This window comes from Neovison vison, chromosome 4, assembly GCF_020171115.1.
Source record: "Neovison vison isolate M4711 chromosome 4, ASM_NN_V1, whole genome shotgun sequence".
Lineage (NCBI taxonomy): Eukaryota > Metazoa > Chordata > Mammalia > Carnivora > Mustelidae > Neogale > Neogale vison.
Window position 1 is genome coordinate 177,778,004 of NC_058094.1, and position 12,512 is coordinate 177,790,515.

The 12,512-nt window shown below is 40.1% G+C and overlaps 1 protein-coding gene across 1 annotated transcript in view; it reads left to right on the forward strand.

Annotated features, from left to right (window-relative positions):
• Nucleotides 1–12,512, forward strand: part of DNAH11 (dynein axonemal heavy chain 11) — a 324,415-nt gene that overhangs the window by 26,772 nt on the left and 285,131 nt on the right. Inside the window, exons 7-8 of the mRNA XM_044246194.1 lie at nucleotides 3,499–3,732; nucleotides 4,861–5,028. Of these exons, the coding sequence (XP_044102129.1) occupies nucleotides 3,499–3,732; nucleotides 4,861–5,028 (402 nt within the window). The remainder of the gene's footprint in view (nucleotides 1–3,498; nucleotides 3,733–4,860; nucleotides 5,029–12,512) is intronic.

Here is a 12,512-nt window from a genome sequence, read left to right on the forward strand (position 1 = left end):
TGAACCCTTGCTGTGTTAAACATCAGAGGTAATAACTTGGCATTCTATCATATGTATTTGGCTAATACATCAATGCAAATAGTTTTAATTTCTGTGGTATTTTAAAATTTTAGAAAAGTATTGTTTAAATTGAGGAGGTCTCACTTAAATTTCGGCATTCTACCCTCCACTGAAAAGTTAGAGATCTCACAGCACTGGCTGTGTCATGGCCATTGGCACAGTCTGTTATAGGAGCTTTGGGTACCCCTTTGGAAAGGTCATGTGCTGTCTAGATGACTATGGTCTCCACCATTTGCTGTTATTCCTGGTTGGTTCCATTCATTTTCATTCTATGACCGATCTTTCTATGCATTCCAATTTCAGATCCTTTTTATTTTAGAGGTAAATATGTTTCTCTTCCCTTGTTTTCTAACAGTGGCCATTAACATCATTTAGGCTGGATTTATAAAAAGGCATCATCTCTTCATCTGGCCACCTGGCCACCTCAGTTGATGGCACACTGGAGTTTTGATAATGGCGACTTTTTTTTTTTTTTTTTTTAATGGCTTGCTTCTTTTCTCTGGTAACCTGACTCTATTCCCTATTTTTTGTACCTCATTACTACTCTAGGCCCACCACTCTGTCTGTTTCATGGCTCGGTATCTCTTTTGTCGATATTGTTCTTAAAGATCCTCGATGAAGAGGCGTGCCCGGGTGGCCCAGTCTGTTAAGCATCTGCCTTTGGCTCAGGTCATGATCTTAGGGTCCTGGGATGGAGCCCCACATCAGGCTCCCTGCTCAGTTGGGAGTCTGCTTCTCTCTTGACCTCTGATGTTCCACCCTGCTTTTGCTCTGTCTCTTTCTCTCTTGGTCAAATAAAATAAAATAAAATCTTTGTCAAAAAAGATCCTAGGTGAAGAAAAGTTTTAAGTGTGAGAGGTCAGCTTGGAAAAGAGATGTCGTGTTTGAGCAAAAATAAGAATCCATAAAAGCACATTTTAAAAAAGCAGCTGAAAGACAGGCACCCAGCTAACATAGTCTTGCAGATAAATTGCTTAATTAATAATTGATTAATTGGCTTATTGATAAATTGGTTAGCAGTATTTTAGTGTATAAGGTCTCTGAGTGGGGACCAGTTCATCCTAAATCCCATGGGTTTTTGGTGTGTGCTGAGATCCTTGAGTATGAGAGAATAGGTACTCATGGTCGGGTGTGCTCCAGAGTGTTGCTGTAGGAAGCAGAAAAGAATTCAGAGTTTAAGAGCTAAAAGGAATTTTGAGGTTCACTTAATTCATCTCGCTCCTTTCATAGATGAGGAAACTCAGATCCTCTGAGATAATTTAGGTAATATCACAAAAGCAGTTAGTAGCCCCTAACTGGATCATAACTGCCTCCTGCTGATCATTTTTACCTCACACACCCTGCTGCCTATTGAAATGATATAGACTAGATTTTCTTAGGGTATTTAGTACTATGAGTACTATACACTTGTCTTTGGGAGGTTAATTGCTGTGATTGTGTCATTTGTGCGAAGGTCCATCAGGAAGAATAAGAATGAAAATAAGAACAGCTTGCCTGGACGTTAAGTTAGATGCAGGTAATTAAGTCACTGGGGGCTCCTGAAACAGAGAAGGCAATTGAGTCATTGCCACAGATTTTTTTTTTTTTTTTAAGCTTCCTGAAAGGACACAGGGCACAGTTTTTATAAAGTGTACATAAAGATAAAGGTCTCTGGAAATCCTAGCTTGTACCAAAATGTTGACTCCTTTATAACACGCATTGCTAAGGGATTACTGGTGGTTCCCTTCAGTGTTCTCTGGGCAGTGTTAGCAGCATACAGGCCATGTACGCTCTTCTGGGCGGTCACAGTGGGAAGGAAGAGCACAGATGGGCGATCTACAGCTCAAACTCAAAGAATTCTAATCCATAGGGGTTTTAGAAGCTAAACATGAGTTTCTTACTTACAAATTATGGCACAGTCTATATTACATGTAAAACTGTGACCATTAATGGGGGAAGAATACTATGTCTACATTTAGAAAAAAATCCTTCCATCTGGTAGGTGAACTCAATGGCTTTCATTACGTACTCCACTGGGATAGGTAACAACTTTCTAAGCAACCACCACATTCAAGGAACAAAATTTAAGCCTATGATTTATGTGAGTTGAAGATGCTTCGGGAAGAAATAGTGTACAAAAGAACCTATAGAATTTATATTTTCTTGAAGTCCTTAAAGAGGGAAATTCTGAATATTCCTAACAAATATGGGTAGGGAAGGTCTGGAAGGTACCTAGATGTGACTGTCCTATGAGGAAATTGACCAGTGTACATGAATCAGCTACTAGAGTCTTTTTTTTTTTTTTTTTTTTTTTAATTAAATAACTAGTTTCCATGCTGAACATGGGGCTTGAACTTTTGCCTCAGATCAGTGGTCATGTGCTCTACTGACTGAGCCAGCCAGGTGCCCCTGCACGAGTCTTTCTTTTGAAAAACCCCTCTTACCTTTCCATTTCCTCTACTTAAAACTCATTTATGTAGCATTATTTCCACTAGATTTTATGTCCTGTAATGTTAGTAGAAGAGATTCTTGCTACCATAAGAAAATTGCTGGTGTGACCCTTAACTATATGAGCTCTTTCTCACCTTTACAGATGACCCACTGCTACCAGGTAAGGTGACCGTATTTTTTAAAGCCCATGGTCTTCAAGAGTTCCCCTTCTGGTTTGTGTATTTCTTTATATGAAGGAAAAATTAAGCAGTATATTTGTAGTGAGAATACCCATGCAAATGCTCATTATACAGTTGTCATACCTGCAAAGCTTAGCAAAAAGTTAGTCATTGCTAGAAAGCGTATTTGGAAATTGTACAGTCTCCTGTAGATAATTCTAATGTATACAAGTATGTCATTGAAATCCCAGTGTCAAAAAAAAGAAAGAAAGAAAGAAATCCCAGTGTCTGAATTTTTAGAATTTTTTGTCTCACAGCATTGCTAGCCCAATTCTAAGGATGTATCATTTAAAACATGCGTTGAGGGGCACCTGAGTGGCTCAGTCCACTCCGTGTCTCACTCTTGGTTTCTGCTCAGGTCATGACCTCAGGATCATGAGATCCCACCCCAGGCCAGGCTCAATGTGGAGTATTCTTGTCCCTTTCCCTCTGTCCCTCTACCTCCCCCCAGTGCTTCTCACTCTCTCAAATAAAATCTTAAAAAGCAAAAAAACCCCAAAAGATTGAGGGGTACCTGGGTGGCTCAGTCTGTTAAGTGTGTCTACCTTCTGCCTGGTCATGATCCTGGGGTCCTGGAATTGAGCCCCATGTTGGGCTTCTTGCTCAGCGGGGAGCCTACCTCTACCTCTCTCTCTGAGCCTCTCCACATGCTTTCTCTTAAGTAAATAAACACAATCTTTAAAAAAAAAAAAGATTCATTAAAAAAAACCCATTGAAACAGGTGTTTTCACTAAAAAAACTTTTTTTTAAAACATATTTTTGATCAGAGTTTCCTTTTATTAAAACCTAGGCAATAGCTTATCTTTCACCTGAAGACCTTTTGAAAGGAGAAGTTGAAGACTCTTTGGAAAAGATTCAGGTGGCCATTAACATCTTAAAGACTTTCAAAAAGTCTTTTTTTGACTACAGAAAAGAATTGGCAAGCTATTTTAAGGGAAACAAGGAGCTAAAACCGTGGGATTTCCAGTCTCAACTGGTGTTTTGTAGATTTGACAAATTTCTGGACCGGTTCATGAAAATAGAGGTATTTATTGACTTGTGATTTATTTGTATTGTGGATGGGTTAAAAAATCTTGTTTTCTGTATCATTTGGGAGATACAAACAGTTTATTCTGTTTGGATGGGAGAGAGGAAGGTCTCCTTTCTGGATTATTATGAAGTGCTGACAAGGCCAGTGCTGTTAAGGTTGTTTTTATAAACTTTACTTTGATTTCTTTCTTTCTTTTCTTTTTAAAATTCATTTTTTATTTTTTTAGTATACTGAACATAAGTGAGACTCTCTTATGTATTAGTGATCTTTGACTTCTAACTTAATAAGCTCTTGAAAGACCATTGTAAATCAAGAATCTCTACTATACCTGGAAAACCCATTTGATTATCTAAAATGCCACACTATCTTTCAGAATATCAATATATGGACTATAAAAATATTAAAGCCCATCGTAAAAAAAAGAACATGGAAATATGTGCTGTGTGTAAATGCTTTTCAGATACTTTAAAAACAAACAGTGAATACATGCATGTACAAACATTCACACACGTAGTTGGAGCCAACTGGCTAAGCGTTTTTTTAAAGCAGGGGATCTAGTGGCAGTGCCTTCAGCTCTTTTAAAACTCTTTCAAGTTTGGACTCTCTTGTTATCATAAAATTTGTTGTATTTCATCCAAAATTAGAACTGCGTGTTTTGAAAATTCCCATCCCTTAATCAGCCTGAATGCCTCTCAAAGTCTAAGAGCTAAATGCCTAACTAGGGGCGACTGGTCCCCTTTCCTTAACAGTCTTATGCCCCCTCTCAGTAAGGGGGGTAATTCACTGCAAAATGGAAGCTGAAGATAGGATTTTAGATATGACCTGGGGATCTGAGATAGGATTAGAAGGATGTAAAAGTATAGAATCATACGTTTGGCTCTGCTAAAGTAGGTGTTGCCTGGACTGCTGGAAAATTCTCAGGAAATGTGAAAATGGGAATATGATTTTAAAACCAGTAACTTTGTTCATTTAAATCATTTATAACTTTCTGTCATGTAAGTGTCCATTAAATCACTCATTTTTTTTGAATACTTGAAAGTGTTTCATCTTTGCAACTTGAAACTGCTCCCGTCCTGTTCGAGGTCATGGAAAAGATTTTTATTATACTGTGTTTTTACCAAGGATATATTTGTCACCATACTGGAATTTGAAAAGCTGGAAAGACTTGAATTTGGTGGTACCAAAGGAGCGATTTTAAATGGACAAATCCACGAGATGATGGAAGAATTTATGGAACTATGTGAAGTTTTTAAACAGAGCACTTATGACCCTTCTGATTACAATAATACGGTAATATTATACCTTTGCATTTCATTGCATAGAACCTTATAATTTTAAAGCTAGAAAGGATAGAAGGTCAGAGTGGTAATAGGTTCTGCCTTGTAGAATCTCTCTAGGATGAAAGAGGTTAAATGACTTGCCCGAAGTCTCTCATTCACCTAGTGGTAGATCAGGGACTGGAACTTGGGCTTTTGTATTTAGAAGTTGAGAACATTGACAGCTGTTTCTAATGTAACAGTGGACTCAGTCAGGATTTGTTTCTGGCTTATGTGTACTGAAAAGGAACTTTTCAGATTAACTCATTTCTGTATCACTGATGTCTCTGTAATTTGTGTGTTTTATTTTGTCCTTTTCCTGAATCACTGGATAATTTTTTGGTCTATTTGAACATTCCATTTCAGCCTATTCACTACATATATTATGAAGATGTATATTGTCTCTCACATATTTTTGCTTTCTTCTGTAGTGTTCTTTGTAGTTTCATAATTTCAGGCTCAAGGAAATAAGGGGAAGCTTTCAGATGGAGGTGCTTCTGTTTTCTGCCACTCCCAGCGGTTAGTGGCCAGGGAGTTGCCTGGGAGGCTCCCTGCAGCTCTAGGATAAGAATAGCTTCATTTCAGTTGTCGGCCAAGAGCGGTGAAGTCTGGGTACCAAAAAAAGAAAAGAAAGGATTTCACTCTTGTCTTCTTTTTTTTATACAGAATGTGAATTTCTTCACTGTTGTGCTTATATTTGGTCAAATAATGGGTTATGTGTAATGCACAAGTGCAGTGAGTTAGCCTTATTAAAGACAAGGTCCGCAGACTTAATCCTTTTGAACTCTAGTCCGATTTTGGGGAGTGGAAGTAATGGCAAGAGGATGCGGCCGTCGTTATGTGTCCTGCTATTTTGTGCAAAAGTAGGAGGAACCTAGGACCCTGGTGAGTAAGAGCCTGAGCTCATCTCCACAGCCTGTAAGATGTCTGTCCCACGTGGTGGGCATTCCAGGAATCTGGATGGAATAGAACTCTTACAGTGCCTTGGCTTAGCTCTCCTGAGCAACTTGGCAGAGGAGTGTGAGACCCACCGTGCAGGGAATCCTCGGGTGCACCTGAGTAGCTAAATCTGGATTTCCCCATGGTGGGAACACCTGGCAGGTTTTCAGAGCGCAGGGGTTGGAGAAGGAGGTGAGGTTTAGCTGATGTCACTACTTTGGCAATGCCAGAGGTCCTGAATTTATCCTCTGTCTTCCCAAAGCCTGGCACAGTTGCAAACGAGGAGGAATACAATATTCATTTGCTCCTAACATACGTATTTGCTTAGTATTTGTATTTTGGTATTGAGTATTTTGAAGTCCCATTCATTTTGAGAGTAAAATGGGCAAAGCTTACTCCTTTACTTACTTACTTATTTATTTATTTATTTTTAAAGATTTATCTATTTTAGAGAGAGTGCACGCACAAGCAGAGGGAGGGCCAGAGGGAGATGAAGAGAGAGAATCTCAAGTAGACTCCCCGCTAAGTACAGAGCCCACCACGGGCCCCTTGGTCTCACAACTGCAAGATCATGCCCCAAGCCCGAAACGAAGAGTGAGACCCCCAGCCGACTGCATCCCCCAGGTGCCCCGGGGCTTACTTCTGATGTCCGTGTCTGGGTTGAGACGTTAATAACCTGCCCTCGAAGTTCTTCATCATCCTCTCTGGGTATTTCTCTTTAGAAGAGAACCTAGAAGCTCCTTGACTTTGGGCCTTCCTTAAAATTAAAATACTAATTAACTAAAAGTTCATTTAATTGCTTTTCTTATGTTGAAGAGTTTTGCCTTTTGTTTCTAAAATAAAGATTTTATTTATTTGTCAGAGAGAGAGACAGAAAGTGCAAAAGCAGGGGCAGTGGAAGGCAGAGGGAGAAGTAGGCTCTCCGCTCAGCAGGGAGCCCGATGCGGGGCTCAATCCCAGGATGCTGGAATCATGACCTGAGCCGAAGGCAAACCCTTAACCTACTGAGCCTCCCAGGTGCCCCAAGCTTTGCCCTGGTTATCAGTGTTGCCTCAGAATGTTGCAATGATTATGTATTTTTAGCTTAATAGGCTTTATCTGGGGCTTTTTAGCTGAATTCGTTGTATTGATTTTTATGATGAATTCAGTTGGTAATTTTTAGGAGATGTTTTCTGAAATTATTTCCAGCCTAGTATATTCATACAGTCATATCCACATGCCCACCACATGCCCTTCTCTTCCCACTGCATATACTTTTGCATGTTCCCTGGTCCCCAGTTAATATACACAAGCACTAACATAGCAGTTGATTGTATCATGACTTTAGTATAATAATGGTTCAAATATATTTCAGTAAATTAAAGAAATAATTGCTGATTTGCATTTGGATGTACTAGTATTTGTTTCTTTCAATCACTTTCAAGCCTATAATCAGGCAAAAGAGGTATGCCACTGTGGTCCATTTATAGAACATAGGGATTTTCTCAGGCATATCCTTAAAAATATTTCTAGGTTTCTCAATTATTTATTTTTTTTAAAGATTTTATTTATTTATTTGACAGAGAGAAATCACAAGTAGGTGGAGAGGCAGGCAGAGAGAGAGAGAGAGAGAGAGGGAAGCAGGCCCCCTGCTGAGCAGAGAGCCCGATGCGGGACTCGATCCCAGGACCCTGAGATCATGACCTGAGCCGAAGGCAGCGGCTTAACCCACTGAGCCACCCAGGTGCCCCTCAATTATTTTTGAATAGAAAGATCACTTCAGGCATTTCTTTGGCTTCTTCCTCTGGAATTTTGAGATTTAGACAATGAAGGGGAGAGACTTGGATTATTTATTTGTTGTTGAAATTAATTTGACATTTAATATTGTGTAGATTTAAGGTATACAACTTGTTAATTTCAGACATTCATATATTGTGATACTGTCATTGTAGTGAAAACTACCACCTCTCTCACACCACGTAATTATATTTTCTTTTTAGTGGTTGGAATCATTATGTTCTAGTCACTTAGCAAGTTTGATATTAAATGACTGTAGACACAACAAGTATTGTATTAAAATAACAAACTTGCTAAGAGATTTGCTTTATTAGTTGTATTTAATAGCTCGTCAGATCACTTCAGGCCCAGCAGCTTTCCTTCGCTGACATTTTGAGGTGTTACTTGCATAGTTATCTGGAGAATTTTCTTTAATCAGGGGGAGTGGCTATTTGTGAGAGGAATGTCCTGGCTCCACTTAGTGTCTGTTAATCAGAGTCCATTAATATTTACTGAGTAATCGCTAGGTACCAGGAGTTATGCCGAATCTTCACACATTCCTGTTTCATTCTCACTATCATCCTGAGAGTGATGTTCAGGCGGATAACAAGCAAGTTACCTGAGACTCCACAGTCCCCTGGGAGGGGACCCGGTTCCAGCCCCGAACTCTGAAGCCCATGCCAGCACTCTCCCCTGTGCCACTCTGACTCTTCAGTATTTGCCTCCCGTGTTGTCTCCTCATCGAAATGAAGGGAATAAGTTCATCTAGGCAAGGGGGGGTGGTGCTGTGGTTGGAGGAATCAACCTGAGCGCCTGTGCCCCAAGGTGAGCTGATCCCAGGATACAGTATCTTTTGCTGCCAGTCTGTCATTATACCAGAATCTAAAATCAACATTTTCCAAGTTGTTCTTTAGTTAATCCATACTAGGTTGTATTCCAGTTCCTACAGTTCATCCTCTGTTCTGTTCTAGCCTACCGAATGATTAATTCTTCTATTACTGTATGTAGCATTTTCTAATTTTAGTGATAAAACTTGTTAGCCATCTACAGGATTTTCCTATGTCTCACCTGCTTATTTTTTGAGATAAAATTTATTCTTTAAAAGCATGACACTTTTGAAAACATATCATGCAAAAAGTTAGTCTCCTCCTTCTTATCCTGCTGTCTTATTCCTTAATTTTCCACTTTTTTCTCCCCAAAGGCATCTACCATTAGGAGTTTCTTGTATAATATTCCAGCGATACTTGGTTCATGCATTAGCAAATCCATGGGTGGGTTCTCTTGCATTCTGCTTTTGCACAGATAGCCTTTTTTACACACCACTTACACCTTGCTTTCGTCACTTAATGTACTTTGGCATTCATTTTGTATTACTACAAAGGCATTGCCTACTTTTTAAAGAATTGCATCTTATTCCATTGTATTTATGACTATTTATTTTTAATGTTAAAGTAATAGATAACATTCTTTAAAGATACATTAAGGAACTTCTGCTTCTGGGAAGATGAAATAGACATACTTTTCCATATACCTTTTAGTAAGTAGGGCTAAAGCATTTTTATATAAAATTGTTACCTGAAATTTACCTAGACATGGGACTGGATACACTGGCAACCTGGAAACACCAATGAGCACAGACATAACTTGCCCCAGTAAAAGCCTGATCTCTCTTAAGAAGGGAGAAGCATAGTAAGAAAACTTGTAGACCTAATCTCTCTAGTTCAGCCAAACCTACAGAAGAAACTGTGTCCTACTCCCATTCATGCCAGCAAAGACCGAGTGGGAAGCCTAGACTTAAAATCAGTCTGGGGATGCCTAGGTGGCTTAGTCAGTTAAGCATCTTCCTTTGGCTTAGGTCCTGATCCTGGGGTCAAGTCCCACTTTGGGCTCCCTGCCCCTTCTTGCCTGCCCCTCCCCCTGCTTGTTCACTTTCTCCCCCTCTCTCTTTCCTTCTGTCTATCTCTCTTTCTCTGACAAATAAATAAAATCTTAAAGAAGTCTGTAACAGGTGCCTCAGCACCCCCTACCCCCACACCGGGATGGTGCCAGAGATTGGGTAATTGGAGAGCTGTGATTGTTGTCCTGCCTGGACACTAAAGAGCTCCCACTTTGTGGTGTCCGTGGAGACCCCATGAGAATCCTGGACTTTCTTTCTCATCCAGTAACATACTAACCCCACTGGGGTAGTGTCAGAGGAATCCTGCTGGAGAGTCAGAACTTTGACCATGGCCAAGTGGTAACCAAGTCACCTGCACTGGCATTGGTGGAGACCACATGGGGAACATGAATACCCAGTAATGGTAAAGAGCTCCCCACACTTCGGTATCAACCAATGCCAAGGGAGCACCTGGATGTCTATCTCTACATGAGGCTGGAGCAGTATTGGAGAAAATCAGCGAAAACAAGTTTCAAGATCCAGTGTCTCATAATATGAAAATGTCCAGAGTCAATTGAAAATGACTTATTATACCAAAAGCCCGGAAGGTCTCCTCTGAATGAGAAAGACCACTAATAGATGGCAACATGGAGATGACAGAGATGTTAGAATTCTCTCACAGATTTTAAAGAGCCAGGCTAAAAATGCTTCAATAAGTAACTATGAACATGCTTGAAACAAATGAAAAAACAGCCTCAGTAAAGAAATACAAAGTTTCAACAAATAGATGATAGAATGAATGAATTTTAGAGCTGAAAATAGAACAAAATATGAAGCACTGGGATTTGGAATTCTGTGGCAGAATGGAGGAATAAAGAATTCACGCACTGGAGGGCGCCTGGGTGGCTCAGTGGGTTAAGCCTCTGCCTTCAGCCCAGGTCATGATCTCAGGGTGCTGGGATCAAGCCCTGCATCGGGCTCTCTGCTTGGCAGGGAGCCTGTTTCTCCCTCTCTCTCTGCCTGTCTCTCTGTCTACTTATGATCTCTCTCTCTCTCTCTGTCAAATAAATAAATAAAATCTTAAAAAAGAAAACCAAACACACACTGGAAGGTAGAGCAATAGAGACCCCTCAGTCTGAACACTAGGGAGGGCTAGAGAAAGAGAAAGAGCAGAGCCTCCGGGGCTTGTGGGAGTGTACCAGACCTAGCATTTGTGTCACTGGACACGGAGAAAGGCCGTGAAGCTGAAGGTCTCAAAGAGATAATGGCTGAGAACTTGCTGACTTTGACGAGAGAGAAAACTACAGATTCAAGAGGAAATAAGAACTCAAAGGTAAATCCAAGGAACCACCCAGAGAATTCTGTGCCAAGAGACTTAATTAAACTTTAGAAAACGGAAGACAAAAAAAAAAAAAATCTTCAAAGCAACAAGGAAAGTCTTGCCTAAGGGGAAAGATGATTTGAATGACAGGGAATTTCTAATCAGAAATCATGGGGGCCAGAAGGAAATGGCAAAATATTTTTCAAGCTCTGAAAGAAAAAATCCATTAACTCCGAGTTCTCTATCCAGTGAAAAATACCCTTCAGGAATTCAGGACAAATCAAATTCTCAGAAGCACAAAAGACCAAGAGAATTTGTCGTGAGTAGACAACCTAAGAGAACAGCTGGAAGAAGTTCTCCTCACAGAGAGGAAATGATAAAACGGGGAGCCGTGGGACCCCAGGAAGAACATGGTAAGGGAAAATATGTGTAAAAATAAGAGACTTTCCTTGTCCTCTTGAGTTTTCTAAATTGTTTGACAGTGAAAGCAAAAACTAGAACACCGGTTTTAAGTGTATGTGCTGGAAATATTTAAGACAATTGTATTTTAAAAGAGCATGAAGGGATCGAAATGGAGGTGAGGTTTGTTCTGTTTTTGCCTCTTTAAAAATTGTGGTAAGACATGTTTTACATTTTACTTTTGTGTCCATTTTTAACTGTCCGGTTAAATGGCATTAAGTATATTCACAGTGTTGTACAATCATCAGTGTTATCCACTTCTGGAACTTTTTATCATCTCACATGAAAACTCTACCCATTAAATAACCACTCTCCCTTGCCCCTTCCTCTCAGTCTCTGGTGGTCTCTAGACTGCTTTTTGTCTCTGGACATGTTTATTTTATATATCTCATGTTAGTGGACTGATACGATGTCTTTTGTGTTTGGCTTATTTCACTTACCATAATGTCTTCAAGGTTCATCCAGTTACAGCATGCGTTGAAGTCTCATATTTTTCAAGGCTAGATAATATATGTAAATGCGGAAATTCATTTATTAATGAACACCTGGGTTGTTTCTATCTTTTGGCTCTTGTGAATAATGGTGCTATACACAATAGTATATTAAGTATTTGTTAATCCTTTCTCTTCTTTGGGGTATATACCTAGGATTGAGATGATTGGTTGTGGGGCTCCAGGGTGGCTCAGTTGGTTAGGTGTCAGACTCACTTTTGGCTCAGGTCATGATCTCAGGGTCCTAAGCCTGAGCCCTGACTTGGGTGCTTAGTGGGGAGTCTGGTGAGATTCTCTTTCTCCCTCTCCCTCTATCACTCCCCCTTCACTTCCCCCACGCACTCTTATACACTCTCTGTCTCTCAAGTAAATCTTAAAAAAAAAAATGCTCAATCATGTGGTAATTTTATATTTAACTTTTTTTTTCCTAAAGATTTTATTTGAGAGAGTGGGAGTGTGAGCACAGATATGGAGGGGCAGGAGTAGAGGTAGAGGGAGGAGCAGACCTCCTCCCTGAGCAGGGATCCCAATGCGCAGCTCAATCCTGCAACGCTGGAATCAGGACCTGAGCCAAAGGCAGGAGCTTAACCAACTGAGCCACCTAGGTGCTCCTATGT